The sequence below is a fragment of the Cryptomeria japonica genome, chromosome 3, assembly GCF_030272615.1.
Source record: "Cryptomeria japonica chromosome 3, Sugi_1.0, whole genome shotgun sequence".
Lineage (NCBI taxonomy): Eukaryota > Viridiplantae > Streptophyta > Pinopsida > Cupressales > Cupressaceae > Cryptomeria > Cryptomeria japonica.
This window is the reverse complement of record NC_081407.1, coordinates 91,671,665-91,691,373: the sequence shown is the minus strand read 5'-3', so window position 1 is coordinate 91,691,373 and position 19,709 is coordinate 91,671,665. Positions and strand designations below refer to the sequence as shown.

The 19,709-nt window shown below is 33.1% G+C and overlaps 1 protein-coding gene across 1 annotated transcript in view; it reads left to right on the top strand.

Moving 5' to 3' along the window:
* The window catches only part of LOC131873977 (uncharacterized), a 57,954-nt gene extending 39,647 nt beyond the window's left edge, over positions 1-18,307 (top strand). The window contains exon 2 of the mRNA XM_059217170.1: positions 18,030-18,307. Within this exon, the coding sequence (XP_059073153.1) occupies positions 18,030-18,307 (278 nt within the window). The remainder of the gene's footprint in view (positions 1-18,029) is intronic.
* Positions 18,308-19,709: the final 1,402 nt, after the last annotated feature.

Sequence of the window (19,709 nt, the reverse complement as noted above, 5' to 3'; positions counted from 1 at the left end):
CCATTTAGATCTTAAAATCATAAATCTCGTTCTTTAGGTTGTCATCTTAAAGAATCAAGTGCTCTTCCAAGCTGAGAGCCACCTTGAATCTTGAAGATCCTTGGAGATAGAGGAACATGGAACGATATTAAAGAGTTTAGATTCATTTAGCTTTGTTTTGTTTGGATTTCTAACCTCTAATGCAATGTTTCATGTGTGTGTTTGAATTGTTTTCTCCTCCTACAGGTTGATACCACTTTTCTAGCATACATTATCATGAACAATCCTCATCTCATATGTAGTCAGTATCCCATGTAGTTCATCCACTATTAGAGTATTCAAATCTTTAGCTTCCTAAACTTTATAAACTTTTAAATCAAACCCTGAGAGAAGGGATCTTAGTACCATTTTCACAATCATCAATTCTTTCACTTCTTCACCAAGACCTCTAATGGTATTAAAAACTTCACCAAACCACAAAAGATATCTGACAATATTCTCCTCTTCCTTCATCTTCAAACTATCAAACTATCCTTGGTAGGTCTTAAATTTTGCTTGATTTACCTTGTCATCACCTTCATAGATATTGTGAATCTTGCACCACATCTCCTCTGTGATCCTATAGACAAAATTACCTAAATCACCCAATATAACATTATTCTCACAAGCTTTCTTTTTTGCCTAATCTCTTGGAGGATTATTAGGAATTTCATAACCATGTGCAATAGATTGCCAAGCATCAAATCCTAATAACATTAAGTAAGCGTTCATCCTTACACTCTAGAAGGATCCATCAAATAGTGGTGCCTTTTTTTAGGAAATACCTTCTTGTGTTGCCATGTGTGTCATCCAAGATCTACCTCAAGTTGTCAGGCTTCACTAAGGAACTTAGCTCTGATGCCAATTGTTAGACACGCAACAATTGGGGAGGATGAATCAATATTTTTAAAACACTTTTTAATTGAAACCAACTCATCCATAAAATCATAAAAACATTATTAATAGCATCAAATACAAGTATGAACACATTTACACAATATTACACTAGATTTATGTGAAAACCCATAAGGGAAAAACCATAGTGAGAATAGTTGCTTGGATCTATTGTCCAAATCCAACACCATAAAACAATATAAAAGTTACAATAACTATTTCAAGCATTAACACATAGAAAATAAAAATATTGAAAGGAGATACCAATCCCTTCACAATTTGATTTTCAGCACCAACCTACATGAGACACCAATCCACTCAAACTGAGATACAATGTGGCCACTGAGCACCAACTCAAATCAAGAGGCTTCAACCTTAGTTATAGTGAATATAGTAACAACAAAATAATATATCATGAGGATATTTTACAATCACACTATGCATATGTTTAATTCAATTTGCATCATCTACGCATTTGATCTAATTTGCAATGCACACAATTTGGACAAAATGTTACATTTTTGCATGTACACTTCACCGTGTATATTCACTTTCTACATTCATTGCTACTTTCATAAAAATGATTGATGATATACACCCATTCCTCTATGATATTATCAATTTTATGCTGACTTAGAACATTTAAACAACATATGCAACTCATCATATTGACCAAAGAAATGTCCTTTATTCAAATTAATATGAAACATGTAGTCAACTTGGCCCTAAATCAAATGCATTAGCATTGGAGTAAAAAAATATAATGCACTTCCTAACATGGACTCCATTGTTCCCTTATTACCTTCACATGCTTCATAGTCAACTAGAAACCACAATGTTCACTCTACCACTTTCATCTCTCTATCTTGTAGAGCGAATCTTTCGAAACTTGAATATAATATACTTTGTGTGTAGCCCTATTTAACTTCCAAACCATAAGCTAAAATAATCAATGGTGGTATAATGTAGTGCCAAAAATAAAGTCAATGTAACCTATTAAATTTACCACTTTTGAGTAATAAACCTCAAAAACCTAACATAGACACTTCCAATCATCAACAATTGTGGTAGATGTTAGGAATAGCTGACTTTGATATATACTCCCAATGTTGCTTCTCTATTGGCAGTGATAAGTAATGATAATATTAACAATTTTCAATCGGCATCCCATCTTGACATCAATGACAATTGTAGACATATAATTTCCACATTCCAGGATGTTATTGTGCATAGCTTCTAGTAATAATCATGTGAGTTTATTTCCTCAATGTTTCAATGTTTCAAATCAAACTCCATGATCCATCATCAAGAAGAAGAGAGCAAGATAGGAGAAAATAATAGAATCTATTTTATTATTCTCTCTTGGCTTGCTCTCTTCTTCATGATGATGGATCATGGAATTTAATCTAAAATGTCAAGAAAATAAACTCACATGATTATAACCAAAATTTATGCACAATGACATCAATGAGAATAATTGTCCAATAGAATATGTCCAATAATCTTGACATAAAGGTTTGGCAACTTTTAACATGTTACTCGTGCTTCCTTGGCATCAATGACAATATTTCTAATTGATAAAATCCTTGGTGGTAAAAATGCTATATTTTAGACTAGAAGAACATTACTAGTGCATCAAAACATGCAAACTTCTTCCTACTATCTAAGATAGAACCTAAAGACATTGAAGAGGCAAGTAAAGACAAGTATTAGATTGATGTTATGGAAAAACAGTGGAATTAGATTAAGAGAAATGAGATGTAGGAGCTTGCTCCAAGACCAAAGGACAAAAATCTGATTAGCACCAAGTAGGTATTTAGCAGTAAGTTGAATGAAGATGGTCAAGTGATAAGAAATAAGAAAAGGTTGTTCTCAAGTTGAAGATATTAATTTTGGAGAAACTTTTGCTCTTATTGCTAGATTAGAAGCTATTAAAATTTTCTTGGCATTTTTTATCTTTAATAATTTTAAAGTCTATCAAGTGGATTCATCTATATTTCTAAATAAAAACTTAGAGGAAGAATCTTGTGTTGAACAAGTAGAAGGGTTTCAGTTGCCACAAAATTGGGACTATGTATGCAAGTTACAAAAGTTACTTCATGGACTAAAGCAAACCTCTAAAGCATGTTATTCAAAACTAGATAAGTATATACAACAAGAAGGTTTAAAAGAGGAACTGCTTATAGCAATCTATACATCAAGACTGAATGTGAGTATCAGTTGATAGTTTTGGTATATGTTGATGACATAATTTTTGGAAGTAGTGATGACAAAATGTGCAAAGAATTTGAAGAAGAGATGTAAAAGGACTTTTAAAGGTCCATGCTTGTTGAGTTTTCATTCTTTCTAAGTTTACAATTTTATCAATCTAACAAGCATGTATTCATTTCACAAACCAATTACATCAAGGAGATGTTGAAGAAATCCAAACTAGTGAGTACACCCATGATTATAGGTTGCAAGTTGAGCAATGATAATGAATCTCTTGAAGCAAATTATATTTTTTATTAAATTATGATTGGTATCTTATTGTATGTAAGAACATCAAGGCCTAACATTATGTAAGTAGTAGGAAAGGTGGTGAGATTTGAAGTTGCACATAAAGAGACTCGTGTACAAGCAATTAAAAGAAATTCTAGGTATCTAAAAGGGACTAAGGATTTTGGTCTAAAGTATCTTAGAGGTGAATATTTCACTTCGATAGCATATACAAATGCATATAGGATAAGTAGTGTTTATGATAGGAAAAGTACAAGTGGAGGAACATTTTTCCTTAGAAAAAGTCATGTGCCTTGCTAAGTAAGAAGTAAGTCTCTATGTCTTTATCCATAGTAGTAGAATACATAGCAGCAATATCATGTGTACACAAGTGCTTTAGATGAAGCAAATATTGAAGGACATTAAAGTAGATCATGATTAGCCTATTTAAATTATTTGTGACAACATAAGTGCAATAAACATATCAAATAATCCAATTATGCATTCAAGGAAAAAATATATTCATATCAAGTATCGTTTATTAAGAGATAAAATAGCAAGTCAAGTTGGATTACATTGTCATAGGAGAAAATATTATAGACATCTTCACTAAGCCCCTCCCAAAAAATAAATTGAGTAATTCAGGAGGAAGCTAGGAGTGATATCTCTATGTTCTTGTCACTAAATGTTGTTTACGAGAGCACAATTTTAGGGAGAGATAATCATTGTAATATTTTTCATCCCTAAAGTGCTATAGTAAGGGGGAGAGATGCAATACCAAGAGGGAGAGATGCATGGTATCATGACAAAAATGGTTAAGATTTAGTTAGGAAGACTAACGGAGAAAGGAATGTGAGTAGGTAAATTGAAAGAGTAATGTAGCCTAACCATCTGTTTGCTATTGATGTTAAAAGGTGGGAGTTGTATGAAGGTGGAGAGTTGTATAGAGGAGCAAAGTTCTTAAACAACATAGTAGCTTTTTATAGGTTGTCATTTGTGAGGTTACCATCAATGACAAAGGGGATATTTCCTGCAAGAGTTGTCATTATTGTCATCAATGGACAAAGGTTGGTGATGTCTCAAATCATTGCAACTATTATCTCTATCAGTTAGATATGTTAAAATTGATGTCAAAGAAATAGATTGAATGGGCATTTTGAATTCGACTTCTCTAGATTAGAACCAACCTTAAACAGCACACACTAAGCCTTGACCGCTTAGGTGGTTGTGGGCCCATTCCTTTCACTTGAACATTCCATTACTGTCTGTTTTGTCCAAACAAACCTTGTCGTTAACTTTCAAATCTGAAGTGTTCATGCCTAGACGTTTCACCGTACGCAACAAAGAGATTTCCATCTACATCTGTATTTATTTGCAGCGTACTCCGTGCCTGTGCCAAAATGGGAGTTTCTTCTGTACAGGGTAGACATCCATCAAAGCATAACGGAAGGACATATTACAGTCGTAAATGGTTTGGTCGACATTTATAAACAATAGAGGATTTTTGTCAAGTGGTGTAGCCCTGGTAGACATGGATGCAAAAGGTGTAAACTTAGACAAGGGAAGAGGGAATTGTTGTTAATTTAACAAAATCATATGGGATTTGGATTGAAGTTAGTCTTTGAAATAAACATTTTCTTTGTACGGGAGAGTTTAAGTTAACAACATAAGCAGAAAATAATTGCTAACTTGAATTATCTAGGCTTGCATTAAAATAAAAAGACATGATCATGAAAAACTTTTGAAGTATCAAAATAAATTGTTTATGGGTCCTTGAACATTAACATGTAAATGGCCTAAAATAATTTATTCTCATTCTTGAAATCCTTTCATGGTAAGACACGAGTTTTTTTTTTTTTGAAGGGAAACTATTTTCTTAAAATCCAACTAAAAAGATTTTGTATTGAGATAAATAGTTTGAGGAATATCACATATTTAAGGAGAAAGCTCTCTTTGTGTCAAATCCAGATTGCACCAATCATTCATTCCACCTCCCGCAGTCTTTTCTTGGTTTTACAACTAAATTAACTTTTCTCTCAATTAATTATGAGCACTTAATTATAACCATCTACCGTTATATATGCTTAATAACTAGTACTAGTCTCAAATAAAAACTAAAACCACCCATGAGTTCTTGAGCTCAACATTACTTTCACTCAATAGGACTATAATGTTATTTGTAAAAACTTCATAATGACTTACTAAAAGAAGTTACCATGCCATCAATCCATACTTTCCTAGCTATAGATAATGTAATGTCCGAAAAATTAGGAATTAGGGTTTAAGATAATAAAACCACTAACTAGCCCAAAAACTCGTATATATATTGAAAGAGGATTGAACCAAATTATTCTAGGCTCAATCCTTGTGAGGAAAGAGATTGGGATTTGTGATTCGTTTCAATTGGGTGTGGAGTTGATTGATCCTCTTTCTAAGTTGAATTTGATTGATTATGAAATTAGGGTAGAATGAGGGATTATTGAAGTGATCTAACTAAAATAGTAAGCTACAGATGTCCCATAGAACCACCAACCTAGATCTAATCAAAATGAGATGTTTAAAACCCATCCTTTGAAGTTTGGCCTAATTTTTTGAGACTAGGTAGCATAGATCCACCCTGGTCCTCTAACTTTTCTACCGTCAAAAGTTGACATGTTCATCACTATTAAATTTGTCGTATTTCTTGAGTATAGCTCTACACCTATTTCTTGCACTTTGAAAGAAAGTAAAAGATGTTGGGAATAGGGGTTTGACTTAGGTCAAACCTCAACTTTGGAATTAACCATGAATGAAATAATGTAAATACTTAAATAAATGTTAGGGAAATATACCTCATATATGCAATTATTGATGATGATGCAATGCTCTTTGAATGCAATCACAAATGTTAAATGTAATGGCATGACAAACACATGAACATGAAAATCCCTAATCACACATAGATGCTTGCATGAACATTTGTGTAACTTTGCTCCATAAATTTTGAATGATGAATATGTAGCCTTGAATCTCTAAAGATGTTTGATGATGAATGCTTCATAGATGCACAAATAATAGGGATAGAGTCTTAGATCTAAAATAAATTGATATAATGTATTTATATAGGGTTCCCTAGGTAATTTACCGATTAGGTTGACCTCCAAAAATCATGTGTAGCCCTGGGGATCAAATGTTGTCAGGGAGATATAGCTCCTACCCCATTGCAACTTGGGGCCCCTTTGAGAGGGACCAGGGTGTTTTGGAGCGCCCTAGTCCTTCTGCAAGGAGGACCAAGACAAGTAGCCAAGGGGGTGGGGACCCATCAAAAGGTGTACATGACATCAAAGTTGGATAGTCAGGTCTGGACAAACCTAGATACGGGATTAGGATAGGACACACAAAAGTGGGAGTACAAACATGAGGTATAAACTGGACCAGTGATAATTTGTAATGCTACATTTAGCCCCTAATTTAACAAGAGTATAAGCTTATGCAAATACTCATGGTAAAGTAGAATGATGAGAGAGAAAGGAGAAATTAGGAGCGAAATCACAAGGAGATCAGACATCACTAATTTTGGGGAACCAAGCCCTCAATCTCAGGATATTAATTGGCACAATATTATGAAAGGACACATAAAACAAGACAAAGACAAGAAGACAAAAAAATACAAACAAAGATAAAAGACACACAACACAAAAGCTAAAAACCAAAAATAAAACCTCAAGTCAACTAGCCAAAGAGACCTCAATAATCAAAATGTCTTAGCCACTAATATCATTCTTGAAATGTCATCACAAGTACACAAGTTATCACATAAAATGAGCAAGAGCATGCATTAAACTATGAACCACAAATAGCAAGGCCATGAGCTCATGGGGTTAAGAAAAGGGGAACATGGATGCCAGGGGGTAGTTGTGTCTTGCTAGATTAGAGGACATCTACACATCCTTAAATTTTATGGAGGATAAAAATCTCCTAAATTTAAACTTTAGTCAATGCCATATAACACTTTCACCTCTACACAAGCAAAACCTTAGGCCATGAGACAAAATTGCATACAACTGTAATGTAAGGTCCCAAGTGAAGGTATGCCCAATTATATAGCAAAGAGACTCGCAATGAAGAACATACTCACAACAAGGAAGAAAATACAATGAGATGGTATGAAAACAATACTTTCTAATTTAAGTTGAATGACAAATATTACAACTTTATAGATTACTCAAGTTTAACTATATATTTATATTTGCATCCTATTGTGAGGCTATCGAGAAGATGTTGACTATTTAAACAAAACCACTATTTATTAAATTTTATAATAATATTTTAGTGGTTGAAACCCACTAATTTTCATTAATTTTGCCTACTCCAACATTCAAATTTACAAACTTTATGTAATGCATTAAAGACACAAAATTCATTGCTAATCTAAAAAATGTATTAGTTAATATTGATTGGATCATCCAATGACATGCAACAATCAGCTATTGGTCTTGTTTTATTGTCATCTATCACTCATGTGCAATTGGCATGCGGATATTTCATTTACTATCACCATTCGTTGTCAATCTTCTTTCTATTATGAACATATAATATGGGTCTATCAATCATGGAGCACTCATGACACAATGTGTGACATTGCATGACCTTTCTTCTTCCATACACATGCTAAAGATTACTTAGACAACTTCATGACTTGTAGGATTTCACTTTCCAACCGCGTGCCCTTACATCAATTGGAAAATGAATATCTCTATAGAAAGTGCTAATCTTGCTATTGTAAGCTAGTTGATATTTTGTAGTAGAGTGTACCTTGACATGATGACTTGATAATGGATGACAATTGATAGAAGAAAGTTGATTTTTCATTAAATTATGATGAGATTGAATGAGGCATATGAAAATCAATAGAAGAATATTTTCAATCCTTTGCAAAGCATTATTTTTATAATCATACTACCCATAATATGAAATGTCTCAGGATGACATTTTTAAATACTCGCCCTAGATATATGAAATTAAAACTAAGCAGTTTTGTAAGTGAGTAATGGTTAGGTCTAAGGATTATCTAATTTGAAATGTGAAATTATATATTTCAAAATAGAATGACAAATTGCAAGTTTACAATTTTATTGAAGGTGAATAAGCTAGTTAGATTAAAAAAAATCTATGAGAAATATAACAAAATATTTTAATAAACTAAATTCTAAACTAATAAATACATCAAAATAATCAGAATCATATACTAAAACAAGAGACGCAAAGCGTCAAGTTCCTGCTAATAGCGTGGTTAGTTTATAGTAGATAAAAGTAGAGATGAAGATAGAGAGGGAGATGAAAAGAGAGAGAAATAGATTAAACAAATGGAGAAAAATAATTATCTAATAATTGAGGTAGAATAGATAATTGAAATTGAAGTATGTATTATAGTTAAATAAAGGGATAGGTGTACGTAGTCTTAGAATTCGTGATGGATAGATGATGTAGGTGTTGATTGGAATATTTTGCCATTGTTGAAAGATTAGTTATCTTAGTTTGTTGAATGTTTCAAACACTAAATTGATAAAGAGAATGATGTAATACACAAAATTGATCTATGTTTTGTGGGAATGTACTAATAGAACATAATCATGAAAAGTGTCTCACCATTCTCTTATAGATATATGCATATGTTAAGGTGGTGTCTACAAAAAATGATTCGGTAAGTGAACAATTTCTCTTAGGCCAAGCCCTTTGGTAAATTAAATTAATGACAATGAGAAATATTAAAGACGACATTTGCAACCATATAAATGTCCTATGTGATGATCTTACATATTTAATTTTTTTAATATTCTTTAGAATTTAATTGTTTTGTAATTATTACCCTTTTGAGCATGATGATTATTGGTCCATATAAACTTTAATACACGTTGAATTTTATTATATATCATGATTTCACAAATAATGTATAAAAAATGTATTAGACTACTTCATAATAATTAATATAAAGGATTGAAGGAGTTTAAATTTGAATATGAATTTGGAGTTTTAAGATCATATACTTTTTAGGATTTATTCTTATGAATCTTGAATTATTTGAAAATGATCTATACAAATTAAAATAACAATTTTGAGTACAACCTAAGTTGGCCTAGTGGTGGAGAACTTGTGCTCTTAAAAGAGTGGTCACAAGTTCAAATCTTAAGGGGGGTTGGGTATGTACACTTTATCAGCTTCAGGCCATTGCCAATCAAAAAAAAAAAAAAACAATTTTGAAATAGAAAATAAATCTATAAAAAAAAATGGATTCGAATGAAGATAAACAAATATAAATCAAAATCAAAATGTGTATCAAACCTAATATAAAAAAATTATAATTTATCAATATATTATCACATGAAATAAATATGCACAAAATTACAAAAAAAAATTATAATTTCACCTTTACACTTTATTCTATTAAATTGTTTTTTAAAAGCAAGAGATTTTTGTTCTGTGTGTAAAATTACACGCTTGTATTGATAAATTTATTCTCAACATTAGCTATTTAGATTGTTAGTATTGTTTATTTTCTTTATAAAAAAATAAATTCTTAAAAAATATTTATATTAAAAAAAATTATCTATATTAATACTTAAATCTAAAATAAATCTCATAACATACAAAATATATAAAAAATTAAATACTTAATATAAATATATATAATAACAATTGAAATATTAATTTGGTCATATGTGTATTTAATGAATTTAATGTTGGCTCTTAAATTCAAGTGTAGATGAAGAATGCTATAAAAAAATCCAGTTTTCAAACTATCAGTTTGGAAAAAGTCTGAATTTGCATATATTTCAAAAAGAAATATTAATTGGATCCCTTAAAAGAATATTTGAAAAGATATAAAGATCTAGTTACAACATTGAAAAATTAAATAGTGGGAGGCACCGGGTGACGTGACAATGATGTGACCGAGCATTCACGAGTTGGTGGGTCCCGCTTGCTAACAAGAGGTTGTGACATCTCTTTGTTTATTGCGATTTTTGTTTTCGCAGCTAGTTTTTAAGTATATCACTTAAAAACTATCATGCAAATCAAGAAACCAATGCATCCATAGAGTCATATCACTTCCAAATCAAGAGTCGCCATTTAAGTGATCATTCTAAGAAATGCACAAGGAGGATGGATTGGCTAATACATACACTTCTTCACAAGGTAGAACCATTCTATAAGAATAAAAGATATTTTCAGTTATCTGGATTTTTAAATAACTTTAAAAAGGAAAGATATTACATGACTGCTTTGGAGAGATCAAAAGCAATAGTAGATGTGGATTGTTGTCCATATGGCCTCCTCCCTGACACATATAAGATAAGAAGCCAAACAGATCAAACAAAATGGTACCTTGTAAGGAAATTTGGACCAAATTTGCATGTGTGTGATTGCCAGTGGGCAAAAAGAGGAAACTCGTGCAAGCATGTGTTGAAGATTTTAGATCTTATTAAGAGAAAAGAAACAAATTAGCAAGATCAATTTGTTGGTAAGATTCTTTTGATCTTCAAGTATTACATTTATATATTTTAATGATTATTATTTATTCTCTAAACTAACTGTAGTCACATAAATCTGTCCACTTAATTAAATGAATACTTAGTATTTATTTAATTATTTAACCATCAATTAATAATTAATTAAATTAATATTTAATTAATTCATCTTAACCCTCTTCTCCTATTAATTAAATAAATTATTCAATTTATTTGATTTAATTCACTTAACCAAATTCAAACCATTAATTAAATAAATAAATCATATTTATTTAATTAAATACTCTCTCACATTTAAATAAATTAATATTTATTTAAATCCCCCAAAATCCCACCTCTCACATTCAAATAAATTAACATTTATTTAAATCACCTTTATCCTCTACCCACTTGCATTTTCCTACAAATGCAAGTTGCACAATTATTTTAAATAAATAATTTATTTAAATCACCTTTATCCTCCACCCACTTGTATTTTTCTACAAAAGCAAGTTGCACAACTATTTTAAATAAATTATTTATTTAAAATCCTATTTATCCTCACCCACTTGAAACCTTTAATGGTTTCCCTTAAAGTCTTCAAAACTTGATGGCTTTAAAGTTTTCAAACTTGATGGCTTCCTTCTAAAGTCTTCTTAAGACTTTAATGGTTTTCCTTAAAGTCTTCAAGTCTTTAATGGTTTCCCTCAAAGTCTTCAAGCATTTTAATGTTTTATCTTTATTTTTCTCATTTAAATAAATTAATATTTATTTGAATATTTATCCAAATGCAAATTACACCATTTAATTGAAATAAATGATTTTATTTTAATTGAAAATACCAAAATTTCTCCCACTTGCATTTTCCTACAAAATCCACTTGCATGCCTAAACCCCTTCTAGAATTTTCTAATCACTTCGAAATAACCTAACCCCTTCTCTAAACTTTGTCACATTCTTAAGCAAAAGGGAAGTCACTTCTCAAACCCTCAAAGTCTTTGATAACCATTGAAGGCTTTCAACCTTCAACCACTAAATGGCTCAAAGTCTTTGATAACCATTGAAGGCTTTCAACCTTCAACCACTTAATCCCCAAAGTCTCCAATAACCATTAATGGTTACCTCAAACCCTCCCACATGGTTAAAACATTTGTTTTGACTCAACCTCTACCCAACCCAAAGGTCTCATCAGGCCATTAATGCTTTGACAATGATTATCTCTTAAACATTTGCACAAAGGTTTATCCTTGGATTAACTCTTAATCCAGTGGGTAATCTTAATTTGGACTTGACCCTTAGCCTCTAGATAACCATGAGGTCTTCTCAGGCCTTTAATGCCTCCAACCTCTTCTCTCAACCCAATCCTATGTTGACACTTATCGCCATTTTATTGGTGTCAATTGTGCACATGGATCCCCAACTTTCAAACTTGGCCCTTGATTAAACCATTCAATCTTAACCCTTCATTTCCCCATTTCTTCTATAAATAGAACCCTTCTCCTCAAGCAAAAAAGGGAAGCATTAGAGTATTGTTGTTATACTGGCATTAGCATAGAGCTTTTTCATAGCATCACTATCTACTCTTGCATAGTATTTGCTTATCATATTCAACCATCTTGAATCTCCATATGGCATCCATGGCTAGTGCTAAAAGCTGAGAGCTACACTCATTTGGGACTTGGAGAGGAGAGGAACAAGGGAGGAGCAACTCTGAGCATCTTGATTAGCTATTTTATTCTATGTTTATATGCTTTCTATTTCATGCTTAATATCTCTCTTGATATGCCTGTTTAGGATAATCTTTTGTTGCTAACACTAACGTTTGTTTCTTGTGCTCTTGTGTGTGTTGCCATCAAACAGATTTTCTAATCCTTTTTGCAGAGCATCACTAACTAAAATATTTTCATTAAATTACAGATGGTGTTACTCCATCAATTGATGATGATCATGATGTTGGAGGGAGTTCTAGTCATGAGAATAATATCCTTGGTAAAGTTAGGACTTATGGTATAAATTTTTATTGATTTTTGTGGTTCTTAAACTTAATAAACTATTATTCCAATTGCAGATGTTTGTAATCCATCATAAGATCAAGATGTGATTGGGGTTGCAACTAGTGAAGACCAAATAACTGGTAAATTTCAATGTCATAATTTTTTGAATATTTTTTTTTTGTAAATATTATTTTAATGAATCATTGTTATTTTTATCATAGATGGCCGAAATTCATCAAGCACTTTCAATGATAAATTTCAAAGTCCTATTAACTATATGAATTCAATACTCCAAAATCTACCAACTGGACAAAATGAAAAACTCATTTTTATTGAATGTGTTGAAAAAATTTTAAAAGAGTTTCATGTGTCTCTTGCTTCCTCTTCAAAGTTTACAGTGATCCCTGGCTCAGAGAACATGCCCATGAGACAAATACCACCATGGTTTAGCCCTATCAAAATGCTCAAATGTCATTCTCTCCATCGAAGACGAAATGGCATTCATCAAGAATTAAATGAAAGAGTAGTGGAGCATGATGAATTCCAATTCCCTTCTACAGGTGGTAGAAAACAAAAGAAAAAAAGGGTCTTAAGACGTTCAAGCATAGCAATACAAGAAGAAATGGTTACTATCAGAGAACAATATAGTGAGTAGATTTACTCTAATTTATTTTAGATTTTTCATCGTAATAATTCTTTCTTTTATCTAATATGTAAGAAATGTGTGAATGTAGTTCTTGACAATCAAAAGAGTAGTCGACGACGTCGATTGCCATTCTCTATTGATCTGAACCAGTCGACAATAAATGAAATGCAAATTACAGATGGTAATTTTATAACTTTTAAATCTGTTAATTTATTAATTGTAATATTGCTAAGCATTTATTTCTAACATCTTTTTTACACTTCATGAAACAATTACTAGGTACAATTTGTGGAACTCAACCATCATCAAGTATCAATGTTATCCCCAATCAAATATTTCAACAAACCATTCTAGGTAATTACATTTCAATATTATTTACATTAACTATTGGAGTTGAGGAAGAATCAACTCTACAGCTCCCAAAGATCACCTACATGCAAGGAGAGAAACAAAAAGGCTATGGAGGCCAGAATTCAGAGATCTAAAAAAGAGGAGTCATATTGATTGTGCATCAAGAATGCAATTCAATAGTTACAGTTGTTATAAAAATACAAAGAGAGAATCCTTATAAAAGGATACTCGAAACCCTAAAGGTGAAAACCCTAAAGAATTATAAGATTCCTAAGTTTAGCTTAAGCATGGAGTATAATAGACTAATAATTAAATAAATAATTATTAGCTAATAAAAGATAACTCCAACACCCCCCCTTAATATGAACTTGGGGAGTAGCTAAAAAACAACTAAGGACTAAAAAAAGCATGTAAAAAATGCAAGAAAGCAACAATGGGTCCTAGCAACTAGGCCTGATGAGGTACCCAAGTACAATAAAATCTTTGTAAAGTGGAGAAAAAGGAGAAAACCATGTGGGAACAAAACTCCTCTCCAAGAAGAGATAAAAGCTCAAGTGAAGGACTAAGAAGCCTCCAAACAAGAGTGTTCCAGAAGATAGGAACAAAAAGAAGAGTGTGAAGAACACCACTGAAACATGAAATAGCTGCAAACACTATTGAAGAGTAACTACTGATCTGAAGAACCTCCATTGAAATAGAACATGACCAGATAGAGAAGACTGTGATTTGCATGAGTGCCCTCAAATGACACTACTCGAATCAGATGGCAAACAAAAGCAAACAACTGAACTTGAAGATACAGATGGCATAAAACACCAAAGCCTGAAGAGCTGATCAATCGAACCAATGAAGCATTAGAACAACAGGACAAACCTCCCCATAATGTTGAAAAGGGAGAGGGACAAGTACACTAAAAAGAACGGCCAACAAGAATTGCATGACGAAGAACTAGGAACATCGAAGGTGTAGAGAAAGTACATAGTGTCGTGAAAGGAACACTCACTTGACACACATCATGAGGCTTATATCATGGAAGGAACACTCACTTGACACACATCATGAGGCTAATATCATGGAAGGAACACTCACATGACAAAGGTAGATGAAAAATAAAGGCAAACATCAACCCCCCCATGGCACTTTATAAGTAGTGCATGTACAGTAAGGCACAAGATGTGTAAGATCCCAAGTATACAATGCATGGTGGCACTTTATCTCAGTGTGTTTGCATAAATAAAATGATACAATGATCAGAAGAGATACAAGACTGGAAATAGAAAGAACAACCAAAGACGAGACATCATACTCAAAGAAAGAGATCTTACGACCTGAAACATCCAAGATATTCACCAAAGTGTTGAAAAGAAAAAAACTGAATAAAATATACCTGGAGCAGAATCTGGAAAGAAAAATCATATGAATAGAAAGAACACAGAACAAGCTTTCCAATGATATAAAGTTTTTGAAAAACGGAGTTTGGATGCTCAAGTTATGTATGTCTCTCGGAGTGCAAAAAGAAACCTCTGGCTTTGATAGAAAAAAAATGCCATCAAAAAAGCAAAATCAAAAGTTCAAACCTCCAGATCTGGATAGAGCTTGGAAAGAGCTTTTCGATGATATAAGGTTTTTGAAAAAGCGCCTCCATATGACCAAGTTATGGTCAAAAGAAGAAAAAAAAAACCCTCTTATAGGGCATAAAGGGTAATTTTTTATTATTTTTTTTGATGAAAATTTTCTGACGCATTTGCAAGTACAACCGTATGGTTTTTCGTACTTTGAAAAAACATGTCAATAAAAATCATGACCCATATGCCCCTGTCACCGAAAATGGGCAAATTATATATCAAAATTCATGGAAACGGCCTCTTGAATCCAACTGAGAGGTACATTTGGCACCAAAATGTACCATAAAATCATTTGCCCCCAGAAATAGAAAAAAATAACTACACAAACCTCTGAATATACAGATCTGAAGAACAAGGCCCAAAATTTCTCATGAAGAGAACGGGGGCATGCAGATCTGGAACTCTGATACCATATTGGAGTTGAGGAAAAATCAACTCTACAGCTCCCAAAGATCACCTACATGCAAACCTGTCACAGAAGGAGAGAAGCAAAAAGGCTATGGAGGCCAGAATTCAGAGATCCAAAAAAGAGGAATCATATTGATTGTGCAACAAGAATGCAATTCAATAGTTACAGTTGTTATGAAAATACAAAGAGATAATCCTTATAAAAGGATACTTAAAACCTTAAAGGTGAAAACCCTAAAGAATTATAAGATTCCTAAGTTTAGCTTAAGCATGGAGTATAATAGACTAATAATTAAATAAATAATTATTAGCTAATAAAAGATAACTCCAACATTAACTACATGTTGTACTCTTACACTTAGCAATTTAATTATGTTGTTTTGTTAAATGTAAATGTCATTGCATCTTTAGATGATCAACAAAATAGTGGACAAAATAGGTTACCGTTTCGTATTGATATTAACCAGACACTAGGGACAGTGGATGCAATTGAAATAGAAGATGGTAAACAATTATGAAATTATTTTCTAATAGTTTTAAAATTTACATTTATAAATACATTTTATAACTAATTTATGTAATGTACAAGTTTTGATGACATTGCAATGGTCAATCATGATCAACATTATTACAAATAATAAAGTCGGGTGTACTATACTTTCAAAAATTTGATAGTCTATTAGATACTTTATGCTACAGTAATGTTTGGGGAATATAGAGATTCTTCAATGTGATTGTGTAATTACCTTCCATTTTGAGAACGAGAGCTTGGAAGGGATAGCTTGAAGATTCAAGATAGAGACATCATTAGTGTATTATACTTTTGACTTATTATATATATGTAAAAAATTGGCTCATTGTTTATAAAATCGACTCATTGACTAAATTGACTCATTGTATATTCTATTTTATTTGTTATTAGGGTAACTTCATTAATAGAATTGTGTACTTGAATTCATTGTCTAATTTTGATTAAATAAAAGTTTGACCTAATTAGTTTAACCCTTTTTAATAAAGCAAAATAGTTTTTTTTCTCCTCAACTCTTCTAAATTAAGTGGTATAAAACACATAATTTGTAAGGCTATGCATTCTAGGTGAAAGAAAGGTAATACAGTATCATAGATTAAATTAAATCATCTAAAATTCTTTACTTCTATATCATGTTAGATTGAATAATGAACTTTCAATAATAAATATACCATGTAGGTTTAACCCTTATCATCACCCCATAATAGGTACACCATAAACATAATTATGTCATGGAAATTCGGACAAGGCAACAACAAAGTTCAATGTTAATAAGTTAGTTTCAACCATAAAACCAAAACAAAGTGTTAGAGTAATTGGGTCTTTACTTGATTAATTAAACAATATTTGTTTAATTCTTTAAGTTTCCAATTATCTTTTTACACTTAAGCTAACATTAGGTGCATATAATTAATTATTTTAATTAATTACTATGTGCAAGCCTAGGGTTTTCCCTTTTTAGGGTTTCTTGACCTATTAGAGGTTATTTTTTCTTTTCATTATATTATCTTTACACAATACTTTTTGGGTGAATTGGAGCTCTCATATTTTGAGAATATTTTTCTTGTGTTTTGTGTGTTCTTCAGATTATTGCTCCATTGCTTCTCCTTGTAACAGGTTATTTAGCTTGCAGAAGATCTTCAGGCTACTGTGGGGTTGTATTTCTCAACTCCTATATGGTATCAAAGCTCAGATCTGCAGCTACTTGTTCCTGTTTTTGAGATTTTTTTGCATTGGAAGCAGATCTAGGGTTTCAAGATTTTTTATGTACCTAGGGTTTGACCTTTTTCTGAGCACTTTGGGCCTAAACAGACCTCACCATCGTGCTCAGAAGGCCCAAAAACCCCTATGGTCATATAAAATTCGACCTATTTTGGTTCCTGAGCCTCTAGGAGCAATTTTTTCTCAGATCCAAACCGTACGGCTCTGGCACGCAAATCAAGAGAAAAATTTGAAAAAAAAATGAATTTTTACGACATGCAGACCGGATTTTTTTTTTTTTTTTTTTTTAAATCACAAAAATTGCAGGGCAAAAAAGGTTTTCAAAAAAAAAGTTTTTTTTTTTGTTTCGGTTCGGACACTGAACCTGACTGTCCGGCACAGTACGGCGCCTGCGGACCAATCAGGTCGGCCCCACTGGCCAACCGACCCTCCGGTCACCGTGGTCCCTGCCGGCTACAAACAACGACGGCTCCGGCAGCCCCCTCGTCGGTCGTCCGTTCCGGCAGCCCCGCCAAGCTCCGCTCCGACCAGGCCGCACCGCCTCCGCCCCGCCAAGCTCCGCTCCGCCCGGCCAGCACTCCACTCAGCCCGGGCCGCACCACCTCCACCCGGCCCGAGCTCCTCCTCCGCCCGGACCACCACCAACCCCTCCTCTCTAGTCTTTTTGAGAGGGGGTTGGTTTTTTGGGCCTAGATTGTGCATCCGGAGTCAGATTTTGGCGAATGAATAGACGTCGAAAAGGTGATTCCGAGCCAGACCTCATGGTGGTACATTGTTTTCCTACATCTATTGTTTGACTATATTTTTTACTAGTCAAAGTCTAGCTTCCTTTTTTGCACTTTCGGGGCCGTAGAATGGGCAAACGAACTTCGTTTTTCAAAAATGAATAGGCGTTGGAAAGCTCTCAGCATGCTCTATTCAGATTTATGATCTTTTTTCTCAGAATTTTGACCAGGTACATGAGATATCAGTTTGAAGTTTTTTTTGCTTATGCACTACTTCCTTCTCATTACTATGTACTAGGGTTTGGGTTTCTCTATTGTGGGGGGGTGTTTTTTTCTCGCTTTCTGTCATTTATATCAGAAATCAAGAGCACCTAAACTCTCAAAAAAAAAAACCCTTCTGCATCTTCTGTCTATTCTGAAAGATCACATAATAAAAACAACCAACAAGCAGGTGCAGGTGCAGATTTTTCTTTGTTCTAATGGCAGATCCTTCAGTTGAGTTGTTGACTTCACACAACTATCACACCTGGAAGCCCCGCATCACAAGGTTTCTCAGGGAACGAGGGTTGTGGGCTTCTTTGGATGAGGTTCAGCCAGTCCTGTAGCATCCTTATGAGATTCTTATGCACCGGAATAAGTTGGATGAGGCCATGGGTTTGATCTCTTTGTATGTTTCCGACAGTCTTCTATTTCACCTTGATGAGTTGCTTACTCCTTGAGATATGTGGTTGAAGTTTGATTCTCTCTTTGGGAGGTTCAATGAGATTCATGCATTACAGATTGAGGTAGAGTTGACTTCTTTGTTACCTGATTCCTTTCCCACTATTGAGGATTTTTTGAACAAATTCAAGACTACTAGATATGTTCTTCAGGGATGTGGAAAGAACAAGACTGATACAGAGTGCATTCATTTGATTCTTTCGAAGCTTTGGGATCACTTTCAGTTTTTTGCCTCTGCTTTCTACTCCACCATGGATGGCTTGGGTACTCATTTCAACATGCCTACCTTTGATGTCTTTTGTGAGCTATTGTCTCGTGAGCAGTCTCATCTTTCTCAGCTAGATACACTCTTAGACTCCAAGAACAAAGCATTGGTTGCTCAGTCCTCTAAGGAGAAGGAGAAATAGAAGCAGAAACCAAAGCCAAAGAAGCCTTCTGCAGGTAGTGAGAATTCCTCCAAGCCTACTCCTAAATCTGATTCAAAACCATTTCCTCCCAAACAAGGGAAATCTTCACAGTCTGGTGAGTCTTCCTCCAAGACTAAGAAGAAATCATCAGACACTTGCAGTTTTTGTGGCAAGGAAGGACATCTAGTTTTCAGGTGTTGGAAATGATT